Source organism: Octopus bimaculoides, chromosome 1 (genome assembly GCF_046866305.1).
Source record: "Octopus bimaculoides isolate indiv1 chromosome 1, ASM4686630v1, whole genome shotgun sequence".
In the NCBI taxonomy this organism is placed as follows: domain Eukaryota; kingdom Metazoa; phylum Mollusca; class Cephalopoda; order Octopoda; family Octopodidae; genus Octopus; species Octopus bimaculoides.
Window position 1 is genome coordinate 52,718,106 of NC_142928.1, and position 27,426 is coordinate 52,745,531.

The 27,426-nt window shown below is 36.1% G+C and overlaps 1 protein-coding gene across 1 annotated transcript; it reads left to right on the forward strand.

Moving 5' to 3' along the window:
• Positions 1 to 173: 173 nt before the first annotated feature.
• LOC106873275 (beta-ureidopropionase) lies at positions 174 to 23,381 on the forward strand. Its single transcript, XM_014920569.3, has 14 exons — positions 174 to 509; positions 4,152 to 4,323; positions 5,784 to 5,871; positions 6,806 to 6,900; positions 8,657 to 8,741; positions 10,548 to 10,624; positions 11,295 to 11,349; positions 13,039 to 13,153; positions 13,907 to 13,988; positions 16,036 to 16,078; positions 17,913 to 17,939; positions 18,544 to 18,584; positions 21,998 to 22,084; positions 23,017 to 23,381. Exons 1-14 carry the CDS (start codon positions 409 to 411, stop codon positions 23,098 to 23,100), a joined length of 1,152 nt encoding a protein of 383 aa, XP_014776055.1. The 5' UTR covers positions 174 to 408; the 3' UTR covers positions 23,101 to 23,381.
• Positions 23,382 to 27,426: the final 4,045 nt, after the last annotated feature.

Genomic DNA, 27,426 nt, shown 5'->3' on the forward strand with positions numbered 1-27,426 from the left:
GACGCGCGACTGCGCGCTGCTTTAGTAGTACCAAGTACCAGTTGCATACTGTGGTCGATCTAATCGACTGGTCCCCTTCCCCTAAAAAAATTTCGGGCCTCGTGCCTAGAGTAGAAAAGAATATTTATCTATGTAGCAGAGATAGTAAGCGTGACATCGATAAGAAATTATTCATTCAGTAAGGGGAGGAGCCACTTGAATGTCATGTTATCATTAAGTGCTGTTGTGCGGAGTAAGAGGTTTATAAAATAGACACAAAATACAGATTTGTTTTTGTCATAGTTGATATTAATATTCGCCAAAAACAATTTCTTTAGCCTAAACTGCAGTGGTAACAATAGGTGACTGCACGAATAATTAGTTATTCAAATAACTAATAACGAAGTTATTACAAATAATTTGTAAACAATGGCGGGAAAATATGAAAGCATCGAAAGTATCCTGAAAAAACATTTGCCACCTGATGAACTGAGGGAAGTATGGCGTGTTCTATACGGAAAAGAACTACGGTAAGAAAGCTACATGTTTTTTTTTTCATCTCGTCAGTTTATTGTTAAGTTTGTCCATATTGTAGAAGTAGGCTATTCTGCTGTCAACTATCTTGTTCCTCTTCGTCGTTGCAACAATATCATTTCACTTCAGTCATTAAATATCCTTTAGAAAATTATGAACGTCACGAAATCTCGGTTTCTTTCTAAATCTAAGGTATTATGACTTTTTTTTTACTGGGAATTCTTATTAATAACTATTATTTAAGTTTCAAGTTAGTCCTGATTGACCAAACATGATCGAAGGTGCAGCAACTGTAACCATCCATAACTTTCTGTATAGGTCTACATTGTTTAATATACGATTCTTTCTCTAAGACAATCAGTTGTGTTTTGAGGGAATTTGGTTTCTATATCTACTGTAGCACATAAAATGACAACATAGAAGCTCTCACGAATGCCCGACCTTTGTGGGTCGTAAGTAGTACAATAAGTTATGGACGAAGTAATGAGGGCGAGTTTGAACTGATTAACCTGAAAATGCAAAATAAACCGTGATTTGTATATTCATCCTTTGCACATTCTATCAGACTTTTCGCTGTTGGATTTCGTCTTCAGAGAACAACTTCTGTCTTTACACAATATGTGTTGACAACACAACTATTATTATTAATATATGGCGTATATTTCGTCCGTCTTCACGTTCTGAGTTCAAATTCCTCTGAGATCGACTTTGCCTTTCATCATTTCAGGGTCGATAAAAATTTAGTATTCTTTTCTACTCTAGACACAGGGCCCGAAATTTTGGGGGAGGGGGCCAGTCCATTAGATCGACTCCAGTACGCAACTGGTACTTATCTTATCGACCCCGAGGGGATGAAAGGCAAAGTGGGGGTGGGTCGATGCAGTCGACTTACCCCTCCCCTGAAGTTGCTGGTGTTGTGCCACAATTTGAAATCAGTATTAATACATGGCGTCAAAGCTAATTCATATGTACTAATAAACGTCATAAAATCCGTTTCCATTCGAAAAATAATTTCTGCCTCGTCAACTGCATTTATTATATTCGTTATTGGTAAATTAATCGAAAGAGTTGTTCTGTAAATTTACCTTGTTATCTATAGGGAGTGAAAGTAACGTGTTATCAAAATATTCTATGTCAATAACCTGAGGATAAACACTTTATTTTTACTAGTCTCTAACATGTTTTTGTTAGTTTTTATTTTTTCATATTTTAGTGTGGCAGTCCTTTGGAGAGTTGCCTCTAGTGTTTTTACAACAAATATAATGGGACACGTGTATAATAGCGTCGGCAAAACAACTTTTACTAAACTGGAAGTTTTTCAGTAAAGCGTAAATTATGACGTATTCCTATAGAATAGCGTCGGGAATTATCTAGTGTACTCCCCACCCCACCCACCCCAAAAAACATCGTAGATTGCAAATCTACAAAAATGGGAAGAAAAATTAGTTAATGTTTACTTTAACATCCGGTCACCAAAACAAAAAGAAACAAGTGTAATAGGTGTCGCTTCCATGCTGGTGTATCCCAAACCAGATGCCCCACTGTGTGTACTAGTTGATGCATCCAATTCCGGAGTTGGAGGCGTGCTCTAACAACTCACTGACGGTATTTGGCAACCTGTATCCTTCTTCTGCAAGCACTTAAAACCCGCCAAGACTAAATACAGTACCTTCGGTCGAGAATTAGTGGCAGCGTATCTCACTGTCAAGTATTTTCGACACATGCTGAAGGTCACGTTTTCTCCATTTATACCGACTATAAACCGCTGGTTTATGCCTTCAACGCCAAGTCCTATCGTCACTCACCCAGGGAAGTCCGACATCTAGACTTCTTGCCACAGTACACAACAGACATTTGCAACATCAACTCTGCAGCTGATGCCCTGTCACGCATGGAACTTAACACTATCCACACCAGCGCTACCATTGATCTCCAGCAGATTGTAGCTGATCAACAAGATTACGAAGAACTATTACAGCTTTGGAATTCGTCATCTCTGAAATTTCAGCAATCACTGATACCCTCTGCTACAGGCTATATTTGGTGTGACACCTCTACCAGTCATGAACATCCATATGTGCTACAGAAACATAGACGTGCCATTTTCTCTGCTTTGCATTCCCTAGCACATCCTGGTGTCTGCACCACACCAAAGCTGATATCGACCCGTTTCATGTGGCCCAACATCAACAAGGACACGCATGGTTGGGCTAGGACCTGCATTGCATGCCAAAAAGCAGAGGTCCACCGACACATTAAATCTCCCATCAGTTCCTTTGCAATTCCAGATGCACATTTTCAACCTGCGCATATTGACATCGTTGGACCCTTGCCTCCTTCCAACAACTGTACTATTCTCATAGTCAGGCTGCTTTGATAATGACTGACAGCTGTATTAATACCTTTTGCTACATAGATTACCAGAGTAAGAAAGTTTTTACCTCTACTGACAACAAATAGTTACTCTCAGATTATGTGGTGCTTGTGTATGTAGTGTAGCATTGCAAGGTAGTACAATATGGGCACTGATGTAAAGATTGTATGAAAACTAGAAAGAAGTTTATTACACAAGCATGTTTCACTGGATATAATGTTAGTTTGCATGAATGAGCTGAGCACAAATGAACTGAGAGTAAAACTGGATTTATGTAGAATGAGCAAAAAGGACTCAAATGTAGAATATTATACTTTCCAACCTCCATCCCCACCATCATCTTTTAATGTCCACTTTTCCATAATTACATATATTGGACAAGTTTTTTCTATTGCTATTTATCATGGCTGCTTGTCATCTCCATGGCATTCAGTCTTTGTCCTGTGGCTTTCCTGGTTTTCTTCTGTAAGTTCTGTCCACTTGGAACTCCCAGCACTTCTATGTACAACTGCCATTTTTCAGGAAACAGGTGTTAGAGAGATTCCTTTTACCACATTTAGTTGGCTTGTATCTGTGGAAAGTTGGTAATGGATGTTTGGTACCCATTGATTCCAGGTGTCCTGGGGAACTGAGTGATTCAAATTTGGCAATATCACTGCATCTGTTACAAATACAAGTGATCTTGCTTCAACATTGATAGAGAGAGCTGACTTGACGTGTACAAAAAGATATTGACTTGCTAGGTCTCAATAATGATTATTGCTGCTATCTGCCAGCACCTCAACACCAACTACTGCTATAACGTCTACCACTATCACCAATATCAATGTAGACAGCTACCTTCACCACTATTCCTTCCAATCTACAGGTAGCCATCCACCACCACCCCCACTATGACCTGAACAACTACTGGCAATACCATTTTTGGAGAATAGTTGCTGCTACTACACTTGCCTGTTGCTACCACCACCACCATCTGGACAAAGCAGGATCACTGCCTGTACAGCAATTAACATGGCAGGATCTAAATAAGCTAACATTTATTTAAGCCATTCACTTCTAATGATGAACCTTTATGCTTGAAATATATAAAAGTTTCTTAACTTTACCTTTTTGCATTGTAAGCTGTCCATCTTCGTTATTTGCTATTTTATTTCTGTATCACAATGCTTCCAGCAAACTGCAATGTTCTTCATATATATAGTTATAAATATTAATATATATTTGTTTGTGATAGAATCTGTAAAATTTCATTTTATTTCAGAAAATTGGCAATTCCAGTTGAAGCTGAAGAATTTGCAAAAGAAAAGAATTTTGAAATTAAGGGTTATGTATTTGATGCTAAAGTAGAAGATATCCGACCTCAACGCCTTGTCCGTATTGGAGCTATCCAAAATCAAATTATAGAGAGTACCTCTGCTTCAATCACTGCACAAGTGAGTATATAAATTCATACATCTGGGTCAATTTAAGCTCCTCACTACATTGCTATTACTTATCCCTTTTCCCCTAAAATCAATCTAGCAATTAATATTTATAAAAAGTTGAGGTTTTTTTTTTATTTGTTCACTGAAGTAGTAGACTCATTGAAGTGTCTTAAGCCCTACTGTTGATCTATCTAAAGAATTTCCAAGTGTATATCAAAAGATAGTTTCGTCAACATTGCATTGCTTTCTTTGGTCAAATACATTGATTTTATTTGTTCTCGGTTTATCTGCAATCTCACTTCATATCCAGTGACTACTTTTCAAAAGGATAACCAGTTCTAAAATAAAGATTCTTATAATTCACTCAAATGTTTGAAATTCTTGCTCCATTTAATCTAGGTTTTTGTGAGAAAACAAACTACTGACAATCATAGCTTTATCAAAAGACAACACTTGTTCAAACTGTAAAAAATAAGCACACACACAAATATATTGTTATCTATTGTATCATATTTTATCATCACTGATAAAGGAAGCAGGCAGATATAATTGTGTACTTATACACATAAGCAAGAATGCACTCGCAAACATGCACTCGCAAACATGCACGCTTGCACGATAATATACTTTATTAATGTTTTAAGTGACTACTGCTTGGTCTGAATACTTATTCTATGACACATACCATATACATATGTAGTCACTAAAAACATTAATAAAGTATATTATCAACAAAAGGCCTTATGAGACAATATGAAAACATTTTGGCAATAAAAAACATATCATTATCATCATCATCATTTAACATCTGTTGTCTATGCTGGCATGGGTTGGACGGTTTGACGCTGAGGTGCTGCACCAGACTCCAGTCTGATTTGACGTGATTTCTACGGCTGAATACCCTTCCTAACATCAACTGCTCTGAGAGTGTAATAGGTACTTTTACATGCCACCGGCACAGGTGCCAGTTGCATGACACCAGTATCTGCCATGACTACAATTTCACTTAGCTTGATGGGTCTTCTATACACATGGAAATGTTATTATGAAAGGCTGCTAAATGTAGAGAACATAAGGAAAAAGAAGAAACTACAGAGGTCTTAAACTATTGGGTCAGCTTATGAAGATGAGAGAAAGAATTATAGCACATTTGATTAGGAAGAGAATTAACATAGATGCAATGCAATTTAGTTTTATACCAAGTAGAAGTATTACCAATGTTTAAGACTACTTCCAGCTGTTTAAAATAATACCATTTCAAGAGAAATTATATATTTCATGTTCTTGTATAAATTTTCAACCATCTTAGTTTCAAAATAACTGGAATTTCTATAGGTACTGCTAGTTCCTGTAAATATTAGTTATGTAATTAAAGGCAATTTGTTGGTTTTAGTAAATGTACATATAATATTTCTTTTAACTTGTGTCATTATAGTAAATGATTTTCAAAATTTTATTTTCAAACCTAGCGTGATGCTATTCACAAAAGAATATGTAACATTATCAAGGCTGCCTCTCTATGTGGTGTCAATATTCTGTGTCTTCAAGAAGCATGGTGTAAGTTAGCCATTTTATTAATATTTAATCTTCATCATCATCATCATCATCATTTAACATCCATGTTCCATGCTGGCAGGGGTTGGACTGTTTGACAGGATCTGAAGTGTATAAGGACTGCATTGTGCTCTAATGTCTGCTTTGGCATGGTTTCTGTGACTGGATGCACTTTCTAACGCCAATCACTTAACAGCATGGACTGGGTGCTTTTTTTCATGCCACTTACACTATTGAGATCGCAAGGACTACAGACCCTGGGGGAGGGAAGGTGACAGCTTCAGGCTAGGGGACAAGGGAATTACTATGAGATGATGTCATAGGGCAGGTTCTTGTAGAGGTATCTGCATGGCTACTCATATCTTGTGGGAAAGGGACAGAGAGAAAAAGATCAGCATAACCCCCACAAGGCACAAACTGAGCAGAAGTGGGTAGGTGGGCGGTTGAGTTGATGGTTTACAGAATTGTATGGAAAGCAAAATGAGGAGATGGAGAGGCAGACTGCCAAAATGGGTAGGGTTTAATGGTGAGCAAGCAAAGGACCATGGACCGGGGAAGATAAGAGTGATACAAAAGAGAGTGGTGAGGTGAGCAGCAGAAGTAGTAAAAATGATACAGTTGCCATGAGGGAGGACAAGAGAGAGAGAGAGATGACATGGTTGGGTAGTCTGAGAGAACCAGAGGTAAGGAGGCAGGTGTAATGTATAAAGGTGAAAGGGAGAGTCACTATAACATGGGTGCAGAGCACAAAACAGCTAAGAAGGACAACTACTTCGCCATAGTTGTACTTGTTTGGCAAATGACTTGATCTGAGAGTGTGTATTAAAACTGAAGCAATTACATCATGAAAAAACTACTTTAACCATTTTGAAAATTTGATTATTTTCACATACATTAGTCTAAAAACTGAACAGATTATTTATCTGGTTTTGATTAGATATGCCTTTTGCCTTTTGTACTCGAGAAAAGTATCCATGGTCTGAATTTGCTGAGAATGCTACAACTGGACCTACAACCAAGCTGTTGCAACAGGTGATTATTTTCAACGATTTTCTCTTAAAAGCTATCACATCCATAAGGCAGTAAGTCAGTGTTGTTGGTACAGGTAAACACCTATATGAACAACAGCTGTTTTTAGAGATTAATTTTCTAATGATGTTTGTAGAAATATAATTTATCACAATATCATTCTTATCTTTGTTTCTTAAAACTGGCAGGAATTTTCAAGTTTCAGTCAGCTATCATTATCATATTAAATGATATATCTTATATAAATATTTATTTTGGATAAAGATTAAGCTTGAAACTCTAATTAACCTTTTGACATTCATAATAAAATCAACTGAATTAAATGGGTTGTGTTATAAAAGGATAATGCAAAGAAAAACCTAGCTTCCTAGATTTATAAGAAGCTACAATGAGAGCAAAAAGTAACATGAACAAAGTCAAGTACAGATTGGTTTGAATAATATCAGTCTCTACCACTCAGTTTGAATACTAAATGTGTATTAAATTTGATCTTTGTTGATTTTTTTTTTGTTTTAATCAAATGAAAAAGAGTGATTATATATTATAAAAAGATCCAAGTGTATGCATATATCTATTTTGTATTCAATTATCCATACTTTCATGTGTAAGATGGTTTACTTCATTTTTATTTTTTTAAACTGCAGCAACACATACAAGCTATTGAGAATTATTATGACCCAAAATACATAAATAGAAAATAAATTATTCATTAATACCTTATTTTTCTATAACCCCAATAATTATTGATATTGAGTCAATAGTTCATTATTGAGGTGATAGAGAAACAAAGTATTTTGAAGATGTGTGACAAGGAAAGTATTTCAGACTTTAGTGATAGGGTCTGGAGATCTTGAAAGTTATATATAAATATTACTGGTAATATTTCCTCCTAAAAGAGGATAAACATAATAGTGATTTATCTTTAGCTATTTTGCTGCTTAATTTATTTCTTAGATTATTAGGAATTTGCAATGCTGTATCACAAAAGTAGATAAGACAGATCTCTCTCTTTCTCTCTCAACACTCCCAGAAAGCTTGATATTTTTCTTAACAGCTAAGTAGATTGATACATGAAAAACATAGTGTTTGTGTCCCAGTGAAATGTTTGAAGCTAGTTTGAACTTACGATACATTGTCTGTTAATTCATATTCTAACATTAAAAGAAAACTGTTTCTTACCCTTCAAGGTTGATGTTGCTTAAACTCAGGTTGTTCCTCTTTGAGCAGCCCTTTGATGAAAGAAGTTCCAGCCATAACCATCCAGTCTATTTTGTTCATTCATGACTACAGTATCTAATATGTCCTTCTGTTAAAACCATAGGGTGTGAATTGAAAGAGATTTGACTTTTGTTTCTAGTAGATCAAATGATCAGAGCATATTCTCATTGGTTCACTTAGTTATGGTTAAAGGAAGAACTGGAGAGGGTGGAATGGTTAGCATAACTCTGAGTGGTTGGCGTTAGGAAGGGCATCCAGCTGTAGAAACTCTGCCAAATCAGACTGGAGCCTGGTGTTGCCATCCGGTTTCACCAGTCCTCAGTCAAATCGTCCAACCCATGCTAGCATGGAAAGCGGACGTTAAACGATGATGATGAATGTATCATAATACAATTCTAAACACCCAGTAATCAGTGCTAGTGGTAATGTTTTTACTTACATAGATTTTAATCTGAAATATTACTATTATAAAGCTTATTGAAATAGAAATGTTCTCATATTTATTTACACGTTTTTTTTTATATGTTTCAATGTCTTTCAGATGGCTAAGATGTTCAACATGGTGATTATCTCACCAATATTGGAGAGAGACGAGGTTCATGGTGATATCCTTGCTAATACTTGCGGTATGTTCTCATGTTTGAAACATTTGTTACTTCCATATTCATTTCATTTGTGGTGAATTTCCCTTGATAAAGTGAAGATTACATTAGAGATGTGCCGGTAAGGTAAACTCCCACCCACAGATTTGATTTACTGCCACTATTGTCAGTGATCAACCATGTGAGCATGCTTATTCGCTGACAGTAAGTAACAGCTCATGGCAATATCAGAAGAAATGGCAACACTCTGTCAACCATTTCTAACGAACAATCAGTGTTTAACATCAGGTTATATTAACACTCATATCTAATTGGTAGACTTAGAAGAGTAGTAGTGATAGTTGCAATGATAACAGTGGGACAGCTACACAGTAACCACTGCAATAACTAGCTTTTACCAATTGTGACCAGCTCAACAGAGACTCAACTACTTCAGTTATAACTATGTACTAAGCTATTACCATGACCATCTCATTGGTGGTGACTTCAATTACAGCTGTGCATTAAAATCATTACAAAGACAAGTCAACATTTGTAGCTACAGCTTTGCTAGTCAGAACTTTCTACAACATACTTTATTAACATACTTCCCACTTTTTTTTTATGCGGAGTTGATGTCAACTCATTGAAGTCTTTTACATGATACATTAATTTTAGGCTTTATCAGCAAGTATAAAATATATTTTCCCATTCTGTGATCTTTATAATTTATTCTGCATAATATCTATGGTTGAATTATATTTCTTATACATTCATTGTAACTTATTTAACTTCTATATTTCTTATATATTTACTTTGAATTTTGCAAATATTAATTACAACCGAATCCCTACAAAAAACTGAACTTGTGCCTCGTCAGAATAAATTAATTTTTATGAATTCCATTGAGCAAAGTTCCTGGTTCCCAACCATCAAATGATGTGTTTCAGTTATTGTAGTTTACAGTTCTTTTTGCATATTTTATTCATCAGAACCAGGGGAATCTAAATAACTATGCACAACAAGTAGTTATATGAAGCAATTATCCTTTAAAGGCTTACACATCTATGATTAACATGTGTTTCTTGGGGCCACTCTACATACAACAAGATCTAGTTGCATGTTGTTCATATTTAAAAAAGAGAATAGCATTTTCTTAATATGGGTAGTAATTGTGTCACTGTGCTTTTGAAAGAGTCACAATTGGAATGACCCTATTGGAGGATGTTTTCGAGGTCTCTCTTCATAGAATTGGTGCATGCTTAGGGTGAGATACAATGTCTGCAGATGACATTTGAGTGCAGAAGATTAGAGAGGAATGAAGGGTACTTCCATCTGTAAAGGGGTGTATATTGTTGGTGGAGGGCATGTAGCTTGTTAATGTATATGAGGAAGAGTATAAAGATAAAAAAAGACAAACCTGGATACACCAAGGTTGACAGTGTGGGTTAATTAAAGCACATGTCATAATGATGCAATCTGACAGAAAACCAGATCCAAGACCTGAGATAGAAGGAACGTTTTGATAAACACTGTCAATGCATTGGTGATGTTGATACAACAATCTTTTGAAATTTCTTGAGGTTGAAGACTCACAGCTGAGTAACATGGGAGAGTAGGTCTTCTGTAGATCTAGCTTTAAAAAAGCCAAACCAGTTATCATAAGGGAGAGAAAGTCAAGGTGTTGGAGAGAAGGTTGTTAATGAGGTGTTGGAAGTGAGTGTGATAAGATAGATAAGTTGGAAAACTATATGCTTCATTTCAAAATATACCTTACCTCTCATGTATTGCTTTTGTTTTACATGTATCTTTTATTGATTATGTTTGTTTTGTTTTTTTTAATTACTTTAGTGATCATTTCAAACAGTGGCAATATTATTGGAATCACACGTAAGAATCATATCCCCAGAGTTGGGGATTTCAACGAGGTATTATTTATTTATTGTTCATTTATATAACATTGCAGAATCTACATCACTATGCTAAAATAAGAGATAAATAAAACAACCAATTATTAAGTAATTTTAAATTTATATATCTAAATCATACTGTTATGTTATAATTAGTAAAAAAAACAACTAGTTTCAAGCTTCTGCTAGATGGAAAAAGTAAATTAGTAAGGTGTATGTCCTCTAATCTCTCTCTTAGCTGAGAGGTCCTAGTCTTGTGGATTCATGGGTGCTGGTACCACATAAAAGCACCTGTGCTGGTGCTACACAAATACTCTCATGCTGGTGCTACATAAAAGCACCCATGCTGGTGTCAAATAAAAACGCCCTTGCCAGTGTCACATTAAAAGTACCCAGCACACTCAGTAAAGTGGTTGGCATTAGGAAGGGCATTCAGCTGTAGAAACAATGCCAAAACAGATAAATGGAGCTCAGGCTACTCTCCAGCTGGCCAGCTCCTGTCAACTGTTCAACCCATACCAGCATAGAGAACAGACGTTAAATGACAATGATGATAATTACTTGCTCCTTCCATTTTGCATGTTAAGCTTTTGTTTAGATTATTCTACAATGTTCTTCAACCAGAGACAATAGGCTTTTATTGTAGTTGCTTTGAATTTTATATAATAATTGTTATTATTATTTTCAGTCTACTTATTATATGGAAGGCAATACTGGACATAGAGTGTTTGAGACGAAATGGGGTGAGTTACTAACTTTTACTGTCTTTGTAGTTCAGCCAAAAGTGTTAAGTACTGAGAAAGAAAATTTTTTACAATTGAATGGTTCACCATAGGGAGGAACAGAATTGTAAAAATGACAAGTATTTTATTGTGATGCAGCAAGCAAGTCCTAAAGGGCGGTAATATGACATAATGGTCATGTTGCCTGAACAAGTATAATTGTTGGTTTCCCATTGGTTAAAATTACTGCCCATATTTGAATTCTAAACTTTCATCAAAGATAATTCTTTCATGAAGTACAGTTCTTAGAATTCAGGTATGAGCAGTTATAAAAACCCTGACTTTTGGAAAATTAATCAGTGATCGTTGGTTGTTACTAAACTCCACAACACACACTAGTGATTTTTGGTTATCACAAGACTTCACGACACTTGTGCTAGCGTTTGCTGGTCGTAACTCTCCATAACAAATTACCTTACTTCTGAGTGTACTGTAAATATCAAATGTACATAAATAAACCAATGAATTAAATATTTTCTTTTTCTTCATTTCTTTCCAACCTGTTAATGAAATTTATTTCTGCAATTATGAAACTGTTTTTATAGCAGTGAAAAAGAACACAAGCTTATCTTCGACATATTTGCACATTCAACATATCCATTAAGCGTCTTGATATATATATATTTCACTATGGCGTTTATGTAGCCTGAGTTGAGATTTATGTATAGTGATAATACTTATAATTAAGTTATAAGTGACGGGTTTATCAATATAGATTCTTACTCAAGAAATAAAATATATTTATTATCTATTTCAAATAGAAACTATATAAATAAGATAAAACACCACATTATAAAAGTGGAAACCAATCAGCCATTTATAACAATTCCACCGTGATAGTGTGCTATTGATTTTATCTGTGCACCTAAGTTATACAGATGAAGTTTCCAGTTTTGTTTGTTTTTTCCTAGTTTTAAACTAGAGTAATCAATTTTTTGTGTTTTCACAATTTGTATTGTAACTAGTTTGAATGCTTTCCATCCCTCATAAGTTTCTATAGTAAGTATCAAATTGACTACAAAAGAAACAGGTTACATGGTTCACAGCTAGCGCCATTCCTACTGTAAGCCCTATCTATTTGGTCTACCAGCACTGCCTTAAAATAATCTGGAAAGAGTGACCTTCACCTACTAAAGGTTCAAAGCCCTTTATACTTTGCAAGTAGCATTATGCTTTATTCATAGGTAAAGCAGCTCATTATCTTAAATCAGTCCATCTAAAAATATATAGCACTTCTATTTCATAGTAGAAGTGGTTGGCATTAGGTATAAATCCTGGTAAGATCTATTTTGTACACAATGGACGCAGTGGGAACATTGTAACATTGACAAGTGGGATATTTTCTGACTTGCCTTACATATACTACATGGATGCATATTTCCAGTACCTCCCCTTGTGATCTGCTACTACGAAACTGTGATAAAACTCTGTCCTTCATATATCAACATTTTGCCCCTGGTATGTGTTAGGCAAGTCTTCCTACTTGGTGTAGTCCATCAAGTTGTTATATATATCATGTTTCTTTCTTGCATGGTTTTATGGTTGAATGCTACTCCTATCAGCTACTGCTTTACATTGTAGACTCAGTGTATTTTATCATCCCACTATAAATATGATATTTATATACTTTTTTGTTTTTGGGATTGTAAGGTAAAATTGCTGTGAATATTTGCTATGGTCGCCACCACCCTCAGAATTGGATGATGTATGGTGTAAATGGAGCTGAAATAGTTTTTAATCCATCTGCTACAGTTGGATCGCTGAGGTGAGTTGTCATTTGTTGACTTTCTCAGTAATAAATACAATTTTTGATTTTCTATATCATCTCCTTAACCCTTATGTTACCAACCTGGCTGAAACCGGCTCTGGCTCTGAGTAAAAATGTCTTGTTTTCATAAGTTTTGAATTAAAACCTTCCACTAAACCTTAGTCACAATTTATGTTCCTAACACTAGCCAAATGATAACTAAGTTATTTTACTAAATTCTTTGTTATATTTAAAGTAATTGAAAGAAATACAGAGCATCTCAACAGAAATATGGTAACGAAAGGGTTAATGTCATATATAGTTATTGTTATTCTGTCAGAAAAACAATCATTAAATTAGGAGTAATATATTTAACGCAGGGATCATTAAAAAGCTAGCTAAAAATAATTAGGCAGTGATGCAAACAAATTGTTGATCAATGGCTGTTTTTATTACCCTGGTAAATATGAGAGATAACTCCAGATATATGTTGGTTTTATTATGACTTTAACTATTTCAGCCAATACATTGAACTCTAAGCTTTGCTGAAGTGGCGAGCTGGCAAAACTGTTAACATGCTGGACGGAATGCTTAGCAGTATTTCATTGGTCATTACATTCTGAGTTCAAAATCCACCAAGGTCGACTTTGCCTTTCATCCTTTCGTAGTTGATGAAATAAGTACCTGTTGAGTACTGAGGCCCTTCTAGATTATCTTGCTCATACATTATATTGTATTTCCTTTTATTTTATTTTAATTTTTCTATTGTAGTGAACCATTATGGTCTATTGAAGCTCGAAATGCAGCCATAGCAAACAGTTATTTTACTTGTGCTATTAACCGAGTTGGAACAGTAAGTGTGAGCGTTTTTTTTTTTGTTTTTTTTTTTCAGTGCTTCATAACTTTAATTCTCTGTCAATTGTTTGTTTAAGTAAAGTTGCTATACTTTTGCCTCAGATGCTACAATTAGATTGATCAAATACATTTTGACTTCTTATTCATTCCAAACACTTTGTTGTGTATTTGGATAATTTGAAATTCCTCACTTCTCATAGCTGTTAGGAATAGGAACCAGATCATCTGGGGATGCTGCATGCTGTAGAACAGCATCTGTTTTATATATTTGTTCATTTAATGTCTATTCTAGGCTACCATGGATTGAATGGGGGACTATTTGAGGGAGCATTTTATGGTCAGATGTCTTTTGTGTCAGCAATCCTTGCTATTTTTCAAGTAAAGGACTTTGTTTATTCTGCTGACCTTTGATATTGTAGGGCAACCAGTTGTAACATCAAGGAATATAAACATCACATCACTATTTCACTTAGATGGCAAAACCCTGAAATAGCAACATTCACACACACACACATGTATATGCATGTATATATTCATTTAACCTGTGCCAGCATGGAAGAGCAGATGTCAAACAAATGAATGTGTGCTTGTGTGTATGTGTATATGCATATGTATACAATGGGTTTCCATACAGTTTTCAATCCCACTCACAAGAGGCATTGGTTTTGCTTGAAGCTACAGTGGAAGACACTTGCCCAAAGTACTGATATTCCTGAGTCAAGCTTCTTAATCACGTACCCATACCTGCACCTAAAGGTAATGAGTGCACTGTATAGAGATGATCTATCTATCATCTTCCCAATGTTATAAAAGCCAAAGTTACATGGCCTCAGGAAATAGTTGTTGCACATGATGCCATATAATGTAACTAGATTAAGTGAGAATTGTGTAATACCTTTTTCATGTCATCAAATTGAATCTTGTGAGTCAAGTTGTAGGTGTTAATTTTGATAAAGCCAGTATCAAGATTTGAAAACTAATCACTTATTTTATTATGTTGCTTTCCAAAGTCTGTCTTCGTAATCGAAAACATTTTACTATAAATCTTGACTGGAGTAGTTGGAGAAACAGCCTCCTTTTCTCTTGCCATTAATATACATAAGTATACTAACTTTGTTAGTATACCTACTGAACTGTTGTTTTTAAATGATATCTTTTGTGACACTATCTAACTTTGGAAATTATCTGAGGGTATCTCTTGGGTATGTTATAAAATCCTTAAGAAACACCTTCAGCATTTTATAAAAGTTTTATAAGCTCATCATTATAAAGAAGTACTATTTTCTGCCAGACTAGACATCTACTGATAATAACAGAGATTTCTACTGTATTCAACAATGTAAATCCAGAATATAACAGCATTTCTTATAGTTGTGCACCATGCTAGAAATAACTAAACCACACCCTACTGTCTTAAGTAAAGAGAGGACACATTGGATATTATAATGCTAGATATCCTTAAAAAAAAGACAGTACTGTCATGGTTGGAATGCCTTCGATGATATATCTGTTTAATCAGGGTAGACATTGGGTTAAACAACAGAATTGTAAACCTCTTTTGAATAACCCCACTTACATGTTCACCTAACGTAAAAGAGTCATACTCCTCTCTCCCCTGAATGATTCATAATTTTGGTTGCAATAATAACTTAACTTTTTCTTGAAAGCCAAAAAATACTAGTCTTGATTAGTTGGTAATCTTTTTACAAGATCTAAATTGTGCATCAGACATAATTTCTTTTTCTTACTATCTTGCATTCACTTTTTGTTGATCTCAAGGGAATTTTTTTTCTTAAAGCAACTAAATGCTCTCACTACTGCTAACCATTCAACTGAAGTAAGCAGAAAAATATGCCTTGTTTAGGGACACAATAGTGGCTGAAGTCTGAAGTAGTTTGAAAACTTATGGTCATGTGACCAGTAGTCCAAAGCAATTACTTTATAGCGTTGCATCTTAAGTTTTTTTTAATAGATCAGTTTTCGAATATCATAAAATACTTAATTACTATATACTTCTATATTTTATTCATTTCTCTATTTTGTAGGAGACCTTTCCAAATGAATTTACATCAGGAGATCACAAACCAGGTATTTAATATATTAAGCATTTCACTTCAATAGCCAACTCATGCCAGCATGGAGAACGGACATTAAAAGATAATGATAGATTGATTGACTGATTGATTGATTGAACGAATGAACAAACAAACCATAGTTCTGCAATGTACTTCAGATCAATTTCTTGCATTTGAACAGTCACTAAAAGAAAGCTAATTAATCGAGATATTGAATACTTTAAAAAATTAAGTCACTCCCAGTTCTTAGGTACTATTTCAGTAAGAACCAGCTGTTGTAAGAATTGTGCATATTTTCTTCAATTGGATCTGCAATTTTAATTTGTGAGAAATGCTGGGCACAAATGATTGGAAAAGCATTTGGGCAACAGAGACAGCAATAGATGTATGCAAGAGAGATAACTGTTAGTATAAATATGTAATGTGAATGAATGCTATATACTGATTGACAAAGTTCTTTAAAGTAATAAAAGAAGATATCTATGATAGAAATAACATTCAAATTACTCAAGGAGTTGAAACCCAGCTGCAAACATTAGGCATTGTAAGATGACATGAGATTAAAACATACAATGAGCTGTTACATTGTAGATTTATTGCTAGGATGAAAATGGATATCTGCAACACTGGCAATGGTCCCAACAATTATTGTTATATTGATTATTAAAGAGAAGTGGATGGCTGAATCAGATGAGAACTGGACAAAATATGTTTAGTTATGTTTATCTTTGTCTGTGTACATGTATAAATTAGGTACAATCTAGAATAGTGTTAGTCTATAATTAACTATACATTTTTCTTATTTTCACTCCAATTTGCATAGCCTTATACCTATAATAGAAATCTTTATCATTTCTCTTTTGCTATTATATTAAAATAATAGTTTTCTATTTTATTCTAACTTATCACTGTCCATATCAAACCCATAAATTTCTCTTTCTGTCTCATTTGTTGAACTTCATCATTCCTCACCTTTCTCTCTCTATCTTCAACTCATTTTTTTCCCTCTGTTTATCTTTAGTTCTCTTTTCCTAAAATCCTCCTAAGAGGGTTTAATTTAAATAATGATCTTGGAAAATTTCCCATTGGTACCTTTTGCATAATGAATGACTACTTAGGTGCAGGTTGCCACACTTAATATAATGCGTGGAAAATCTAAATTAATTAAAATTAAAACTTTAATGAAAAGTCACTGTGGATTTCTGAATTATTTATTGGTCTTTATTTTTTTTTTTTATAGTTATCATCATTATTTTATGTCCATTTGTCCATGCTTGTGTGACTTGGTGTCGTAAATGGCTGTCAATAGAGTATTGAACAGAATGCCTTGTAGTATTTGACTTTCACTTCACTCTTTGTGTTCAAATCTCGCTGATGTTGACTTTACCTTTCAACATTGCTGGGTCTTCAAAATAAGTACTTGAATTGATCTAATCAACTATCTCTACCTATTTTCTGGCCTTATGCCTATATTTGAAATCAATATTAATAATTATGAAACCATCAGCATACTGGGTAAAACATTTTGCAGCATTTTGTCTCTCTTTACATCCTGAGTTCAAATCTGCCATGGTTGACTTTTCCTTTTTTCCTTTCAGGGTCAATAACATAAGTAATTGTTGAGCGCTAGGACCAGTATAATCAATCGACTGCCCTTACCTGAACTTGCTGGCCTTATGCCAAAAATTGAAACCAGTATTAATTATGAAATCAATATTAGTTACAATCTTAGTAATGAATGGAAAAAGTAAAAGTTAATATAATAATGACCAGTCCTGCTTCCTCTAATTTGTTTACAAACAAAATTCGTTGTAATTTTGTCTATTACTCATTTTTGTCTTTTTCAGCACATAAAGATTTTGGGCACTTTTATGGTAAGTTATTATTTCAACACAAGTTTAGTGTTTAAAAGAACATTAAAAATATAGAATGCTTTTTGTCATATAATGGGAAATAAGTGAAACATACAGATAAAGCAAAAGATTTATATCCATATATTTTTCAGTTTGTATTTATCTCAGGAAATGTCCTGATCGATTACTTCATTTCTTAACTTTAATCTGATATTTTCATTAATGAATGATTAACCCGAGGATTATAGGGTAAATACGGCTCATTTATTATTCCGTCTCTGTTGATGACAGTGATTGTTCCAGTATGGCTGTATAGAACTGCTTAAGTATGTGTTTGGAATGCTAGTTACAGCAAACATTCACCAGTCTCTAAACATTTTCATCACTAGGATATATTGAATACTTCCATGATATCATCTGAAAAATTATATTGTATGTCTGTATACATGCACAAAATTTTAAGTTGAGACATTTACTATAGCATGTCTCAAATTGAGTATGTATATGTGCTAAGAAAACTATTATGATCTTTGTCTCTGTTCAGTAAAAGTTTACCCATGGATAATGCTTTTTCTATTGTTATTGCTTAAAGAAATAAAAGTTTTATATGCATTTTTTTTTTCAGGATCTAGTTATATTGCAGCTCCTGATGGAAGCCGAACTCCAGTAAGTTATATTAGATTGCTATTGATGACAGATAATAACCAATTTGTTAATAAATTAACAAGACAGACTGTACTTAACACTATAATCATTATATAAAAATATCATCATCATCATTGTTTAACATCCGTTTTCCATGCTAGCATGAGTTGGATGGTTTGACTGGGGCCTGGGAAGCCAGGAGGCTGCACTAGGCCCCAATCTGTTCTGGCAGTGTTTCTACAGCTGGATGCCCTTCCTAACACCAACCACTCCGAGAGTGTAGTGGGTGCTTTTTATGTGCCACCGGCACGGGCCAGAGGAGCTGCCATCAACCACAATCAGATGGTGTTTTTACATGCCACTGGCACGGAAGCTAGTCAAACTAGCACTGGCATCGGCCATATTCAGATGGTGCTTTTTACGTGCTACCGGCACAGGGCTCACAACTATAATTTCCATTTGATTTGATTTTGATATTGCTGATGTTGATGTACTTGACTCAGTAGGTCTCCTCAAGCATGGCATGTCACCCTACAATCCAAGGTACTTTTGAGTGGGCTGGTTATGCAACACTGGTGTAGGTTACAGCTGTGGACTCATTTTATTTGCCGGGTCTTCTCAAGCACAGCATATCTCCAAACGTCTTGGTCTTTTGTTATTGCCTCCATGAGGCCCAACATTCGAAGGTCATGCTTCACCACCTCATCCCATGACTTCCTGGGTCTCCCTCTAGCCCAGACTCCTTCCACTGTTTGGGAGTGGCACTTCACACAGCTCTCTTTGTCCATCCGCAGTACATGACCATACCAATGTAAACATCTCTCTTGCATGCTGCATCCAATGCTTCTTATGTCTAACATTTCTCTCAGGGCACTTACACTCTGTTGTGTGTGCACACTGACATTACACATCTAGCGAATCATGTTAGCTTCATTTCTTTCAAACCTACGCATGTCTTCAGCAGTTACAGCCCATGTTTCACTGCTGTGAAGCATGGCAGTTCGCACATATGCATCATACAATCTACCTTACACTCTGAGCGAGAGGCCCTTTGTCACCAGTAGGGGTAGAAGCTTTCTGAACTTTGCCCAGGCTATTCTTATTCTAGTGGTAACACTCTCAGAGCATCCACCCCCACTACAGACTTGGTCACTTAGGTAGCGGAAGCTATCAACTACTTCTAGTTTCTCCCCCTGGCATGTGATGGAGTCTGTTTTCTGAGCATCTGTGGTGTTTATTGCCTCGGTGCATCTGCTGCACGTGAAAGCTATCTTCCCAGTTAATCTTCCTTTGATGTTGCTGCACCTCTTATGTGTCCATAGCTTACATTGGGTACAACTTATACAGTTTCTACCTACACCTTTTCTACAGATCAAGCAGGGCCACCTACCTGAAGGGGTGTGTGATGTGTTTGCCTTCCTACTTACTAGAACTTTGGTCTTTGCAACATTGACTCTTTGATTCTAAACCTTGCTTCCACACCTGAAATTTCTTCTCTAGTTCTGGTAGTATTCTGCTATGAGGGCCAGGTCATCAGCATAGAGGAGTTCCCAGGGGCAACCTGTCTTGAACTCCTCTGTTTTTGCCTGGAGGACTATGATGAATAAGAGAGGGCTGATGGCTGATCCTTGGTGGACCCCTACTTCTACCCAGAACTTTTCACTATACTCATTTCCAATCCTAACTCTACTAACGGCATCTCTGTATAGGGCCTGTACAGCCCAATCATTTTTGCTGTAATTTTTGATTATTTGATTACTGAAATTTGTTCTGAATGAAAACATATAAATTTGTTTTATTAAAAGTGATTAGTGTCTTTCTTTAAGGCCAAAATATCTGATGTGGCGTGGCTATTGTTCATGAATGCAGGTTTATGAAAAATGTTTTAGATGTGATCACTGTGTAAGATAGATAGATTTGATTTGAATATTAGATTGAAGTTATTTTGTATTACCTGATGTTTCAATGGCCTAGTGGTTAAGGTGTTGAATTCGTAATTGTATGGTTTTGGTTTCAATTCCCAGACCAAGCAGCACATTATGCTCTTGAGCAAAACACTTCATTTCATGTTACTCCAGTTCACTCAACTGAAAATGAGTACCAGCAATAGCTGGAAGTTAACCCTATGATGGACTGGTGTCCCCTACAATGGGCAGTGTTGCACTCTCAGCCACTTATATTCTCTTGCTTAATGAGCCTGTAGGCTTGTGACAGGAATTATTAGATCATCACCAGAGATGATATTCTCATGTAATGTCGTGGACATGTCAACCTGCCAGGACCCATTTCTTTCCCTGGTTGCTGATGAAATTATAGGTATGGAAATAAGTAATGAAGTAATGGCTTAACCAAGAACCAATTTTATTTATTTACATTTTATTCCTATTTAGACAGTGTCACGTGACTACTTGCTGGAGCCTAGCAGCGGGAAGTTTAGACAGTGTCATGTGACAACTTGCTGGGGCTGCCTACTGGACCCTAGCAGCGGGAAATTTAGACAGTGTCATGTGACAACTTGCTGGGGCAGCCTGCTGGAGCCTAGCAGCAGGTATAAAAAGGGGAATTTGACAAGACAATCAGTCAGACGCTGACACTCGTTGATGCTGCATTGAAGAGGCCAGGGAATAGAAGAAAGAAGACATGCACCCAACACCAGAGCTGAAGACACCTCCGAAAGGGGGGGGCCCCACCACGTCAAAACGGTAGAGGAGTAGGGGCCGAAACCGGACGTGGTTCCTCCTGATGATGTCTTCAGCTAACTGGATCCTAATCCACCAAGGGAAGGTATGTCGGAAGAAAGTAATTCAACAACACGGGTTGATGAACCGTAAGACGTGTGGCCAGAACCTCCTGGAAAATAACCATAGTGAGGGACATTCCACAGTTGAATTAGAACAGTCACAAACAGTGAAAGAAGACATGCACCCAACACCAGAGCTGAAGACACCGCCAAAAGGGGTGGCCCCGCCACGTTAAAACGGTAGAGGAGTAGGGGCCGAAACCGGACGTGGTTCCTCCTGATGATGTCTTGAGCTAACTGGATCCTATAAAGGAGCTGTTGTGGTAGCAGACCACAAAACATGGTTGAAATTCCTATTCCTTCTTACAGTAAAAAAAAGTCAGTCCTAATGAGATCTGCACTCCAAACGGAGTAGGATATAACTAAATATTTGTATTGTCAACAATAATATGCAAACATTGATCAGCCATTGCATAATTAAATTCATATTATCCATCTCTGTTGCATGGTGATGATCTCATTGTATAGTGTTAATAAATTTCTTAGTCATAAATATTTCAAATTCAACAGACTAATAAATCTCATTGCTGATTCATATCCAATTAAGAAAGGCTTCACATTAGAACAATCTCTCTTTGTATTTTTAATGATCTAAATTCTTTCATCTAATTCAATTCATTCTTTTCCATGTCAGGGTCTTAGCCGTAACAGAGATGGTTTGCTGATATCTGAAGTAGATCTTAATCTCTGCCGCCAAGTAAAAGATATTTGGGGTTTTCGAGTAAGTTAAGTTTTTCCTTTTAATTTCTTTCCATATATTTTACCTCTAATTTTTTTCACATCTCATATATCATCATCATCATCATCATCGTCATTTAACGTCCGCTTTCCATGCTAGCATGGGTTGGACGATTTGACTGAGGACTGGTGGACCAGGAGGCGACAATCTGATTTGGCAGAGTTTCTACAGCTGGATGCCCTTCCTAACGCCAACCACTCCGAGAGTGTAGTGGGTACTTTTATGTGCCACCGGTACGAAGGCCAGTCAGGTGGTACTGGCGACGGCCACACTCGAAATGATGTATTTTACGTGCCACCTGCACAGGAGCCAGTCCATCGGCACTGGCAACAATCTTAGTATTATTACTTTGACTGATTCCAGATTTAACATTTAATTTCATATAATAGAAAATTTTTATGACTGAACTATAATTTTATACACATCATCCTTTGTACCAAGTTTTTGTTTTTTAACCCAATGACCTTATATTTTGATACCTTAAAAGTATTAAAATGTATTTCTACTATCTATATCATCGTCGTCATTTAACGTTCGCCTTCCATGCTAGCATGGGTGGGAATATTTATTTATAAAATACATGATTATAAATAAGTTATGTTGAAATTTTTGTTGCTTATTTTATATTACTATAAACCTAACTAATTATTTCATCTTACTTAATTTGTTTTGAAATTAAGCTGCCTCTTATACACCATAGTAAAATTGTATAGATATCTGTTATTTACTTTTAAAAACACAATATCTTGCAGATATGTTTTATTGATATCTATGATGTATTACCATACCTTAAAATGTGATTAGTGCTCTCTCTCTCTCTCTCTCTTCAGTCATTTGATATATTTACACAAAGAAATATATAAAAGTAAATAATGTGATAATGTATTCAAATAACATGTTCTTATTTTTAATAGATGACTCAGCGTCTTGACCTGTATGCAGAATCTTTAACTGCTGCTATCAAGGATGACTATGTTCCACCTGTTCTTAAAGAATAGATTTCAACAATAGAATGCTTTTATCTCTAATTAAAGAATAGATAACAGCAGAAAGATGTTATTACATAAATTCTATTAATTATCAGGGCAAAAAACGTTAATCAAACTATTTTGAATACATTCTCTTTCAAGATTTTTCTTAAGTTTTCTTCCGATGATGAAAAAAATATTTTATAATAAACTACTTTGCTATGAAAATGAGAAGGAAACCAGTTTATGATTTATTTTTGTAATTTCTGTATTGGAATAAAGTTATTTTTCAATGTTTGGTTTGTTTTAAACCTTGTTCAGTTTTGTTATTTCGTATGTTTAGATTTACTTTCACCATAGACATCATTGCTCTTAAATCAATAAAATAATGAACTATTGGCCAAAATATCTCATCATTTCCCGGCAGATAACATAAATAGCAATAATTTTGAGATAAAATTTGGGATCACACTTTTGTCCACTCTTCAACTAGAAGCAAACAAAATAGGCTTTAGGACAATAATTAAATACACTGTTAATTTTTTCTGTTACCTGATTTATTCATCAATTTTTTTTTTTTTTTTTGTAGGCTTATTCAATGTTCACTTTCTGTGCATATTCTATGCACTGTTCATGGAGTTTTGGTTACTTTTTCTGATGAGTTGTATTGCTCCTGAACACCATACAATAAGTTCATTATTATTATTATAGTGAAAAAATTGCTAGTAACATTCCCTCTTACTTCAATTTCAATTATATTAATTTAAATTTTCCATGTCATGCTTCAACACTTTAATTTTCCAAACTGCTATAAAGAACCTGCTGACTGCAATTAATTGCGCAATTTGCAACATTGTCATACTATGTGGGAATAGCAAGTTAGCAGAAATAGCAAACTAAATACATGAAATTATTTTATATCTTCTAGATTCTGAGTTCAAATTCTGCCTTTCATTTTTCCATGATTTATAAAGTAAATGCAAGTATAATACTGTGAACAATTCACTATACCTATATTCTCTTCCCTTTTGAAAAAGAGCTTTATATTTGTAGTATCACCTTCAACATAGACAAACATTGAAATTAATATTATTGCTGCTTAGTACTTCAAACTCTTTGCTAGACACACATACCACTACAATTTTCAACTAATCAACAGCAGCCATTTGATACTTATTTTCTCTATAATATTCCTCTAGATTGTGCAAACTCAAAGAGCTTTACTTCAGAGCAAGACAACTGCAAGAGCAGCTTGTCTCTAAGAGTAAGCATCTCTACCTAACATTTATTTATCTGAAATCTGGTAGTCACTAAGAAAATAGTGGATTAATGGCTTGTGAGAGTAGTGAAATCTATGTACAGAGATGCAGTCAGTTAAAGTGAGAATTGGCAATGAGTTCAGTGAGGAACTTAATATGTACATAGATGTCTACGGTTTGATTCTCACCCTCTTATTTATTGTAGTTCTCCAAGCCATAACTAACTATTTTAAGACTGGTTGCTTGTTATAGCAGAGACGAAGATTTAGAGAAGAAATTCCAGACATGGAAACAAGAACAAAGAATAAGGAAATCTCAGAATAAACTTAGCAGAGACTAGGGTTCTAGTAAAAAAATACGGGAGTCTGATGCTATTAGGGAAATGACCATAATCACTATGAGAAAAGGAGTACATAGAAATTCCATATGGTATACTCAATGTTAACTATGGCATTACTACAGAAGTGTGTGTTCCTACCCTTGGACTTTGTTTCCCCACAATTTCTTAAAACTGCATATTTTTTAATAAAAGTTTCCAAAGATACATTTTAGATGATGTAAACTGATTTTGTGGGGCAGAAAATTGAGAGAAAAATTTTTTCTTGGTGAATCATTTCCTGACTGAACTTTGTTAAATGCATAGTTTTTAATGCAATTTTCCAGAGATACGTTATAATTATCTTGATAAAATATAAAACTTTTTTTTTTACCTTGAGGAAACAAAGTCAATGAGCAGTGCTCTCTTCATTTTGTTTCCTCATAACTTTCTTAAAAATTCATATTTTTAAATGAAATTTTCAAGAGTATAGAATACGATTATAGTAATAATTTTGGCAGAAGCCAGCAGTTTTGAGGGAAGCAGACAAGTCAATGCAATCAACTCTAATACTTGACTGGTATTTATTTTATTGACCTGATGCTATTAGGGAAATGACCATAATCACTATGAGAAAAGGACAACATAGAAATTCCATATGGTATATTCAATGTTATCTATGGAATTACTACAGAAGTGTGTGTTCCTACCCCTGGACTTTGGATCAACCAAAGTTGATATCGGCAGAATTTAAACTCAGAACATAAAGAGCTAGAAAAAATACCACTGGCATTTTGTCTATGCTAATGATTCTGCCAGTTTGCTACCTTACCCTATGACTGGTGTAGCAGCATCATAGTCAACTGCTACAAAGGTAAAGGGGACGCTTTAGATACAAATAATTACAGAGGCATCAAGCTGTTAGATCAGGTTATGAAAGTTACAGAGAGGGTCATAGCCCAACTAATTAGGGAGCGAATCAATTTAGATGAGATGCAGTTTGGGTTCGTGCCAGGTAAAAGCACTACTGATGCCTTATTTCTAGTGAGACAGTTGCAAGAGAAATACCTAGCCAAGGATAAACCTCTGTACCTGGCTTTCGTTGACATGGAGAAAGCCTTTGACAGGGTCCCCCGATCCCTTATCTGGTGGTCAATGAGGAAACTTGGGATAGAAGAATGGCTAGTGAGAGCTGTGCGAGCCATGTACAGAGATGCGGCCAGTAAGGTGAGGGTTGGAAATGAGTACAGCAATGAATTCCGGGTAGAGGTAGGGGTCCACCAAGGTTCCGTCCTCAGCCCCCTATTATTTACCATAGTCCTCCAGGCAATCACAGAGGAGTTCAAGACAGGTTGCCCCTGGGAGCTCCTCTATGCTGATGACCTTGCCCTAATTGCGGAGTCACTATCAGAACTAGAGGAGAAGTTTCAGGTGTGGAAGCAAGGTCTAGAATTGAAGGGCCTTAGAGTCAACCTAGCTAAAACCAAAATCCTAATAAGTAGGAAGGTAGATAAAACACAAACCCCTTCAGGTAGATGGCCCTGCTCAGTATGTAGAAAAGGAGTAGGTAGTAACTCTATAAGATGTACCCGGTGCAAGCTATGGACACATAAGAGGTGCAGCAACATCAAAGGCAGGTTAACTAGCAAGTTAGTTTTTGTTTGTGGCAGATGTTCAGGTGCAATAAAGACTGCAAACAAACAGGAAACAACTTCTATCTCATTCCAGGGTGAAAAACTAGAGGTAGTCGATAGCTTCCGCTATCTGGGCGACCAAGTTAGTAGTGGGGGTGGGTGCGCTGAAAGTGTAGCTGCTAGAATAAGAATAGCCTGGGCAAAGTTTAGAGAGCTCTTACCCCTGCTGGCGACAAAGGGACTCTCACTCAGAGTAAAAGGCAGACTGTATGACGCATGCGTACGAACAACCATGCTACATGGCAGTGAAACATGGGCTGTAACTGCTGAGGACATACGTAAGCTCGCAAGGAATGAAGCCAGTATGCTCCGTTGGATGTGTAATGTCAATGTGAATACCCGTCAGAGTGTAAGTATCTTGAGAGAAAAGCTGAACATTAGAAGCATCAGTTGTGGCGTGCAAGAGAGACGATTGCGCTGGTATGGACATGTGGTGAGAATGGAGGAGGATAGCTGCGTGAAAAAGTGCCACACCCTAACAGTTGAGGGAACCCGTGGAAGAGGTAGGCCCAGGAAGACCTGGGCTGAGGTGGTGAGGCAAGACCTTCGTACATTGGGCCTCACCGAGGCGATGACTACGGACCGAGACCTTTGGAAATGGGCTGTGCGTGAGAAGACCCGGCAAGCCAAGTAAGATCGTTGCCAGTGCCCCTGGACTGGTTCTTGTGCGGGTGGCACATGAGATGCACCATTTTGAGCGTGGCCGTTGCCAGTACCGCCTGACTGGCTCCTGTAGGATTTTCGAGCGAGATCGTTGCCAGTGCCCCTGGACTGGCTTGTGCGGGTGGCACATAAAAGACACCATTTCGAGCGTGGCCGTTTTCGTGCGGGTGACACGTAAAAGCACCCACTACACTCTCTGAGTGGTTGGCGTTAGGAAGGGCATCCAGCTGTAGAAACTCTGCCAAATCAGACTGGAGCCTGGTGTTGCCATCCGGTTTCACCAGTCCTCAGTCAAATCGTCCAACCCATGCTAGCATGGAAAGCGGACGTTAAACGATGATGATGATGATGATGATGATAATGATAATAAATCTTTCTACTGTAGGCTTAAAGCCTGAAATTTGGGTAGAGGGTGAACTTGATT

Bases quoted from the DNA above. Each gene is read 5' to 3' on its own strand.
- LOC106873275 (XM_014920569.3), top strand. From the start codon at position 409: ATGGCGGGAAAATATGAAAGCATCGAAAGTATCCTGAAAAAACATTTG. The intron at 510-4,151 runs GTAAGAAAGCTA...ATTTTATTTCAG, and splicing joins CTATACGGAAAAGAACTACG to AAAATTGGCAATTCCAGTTG. The intron at 4,324-5,783 runs GTGAGTATATAA...TTTCAAACCTAG, and splicing joins CTGCTTCAATCACTGCACAA to CGTGATGCTATTCACAAAAG.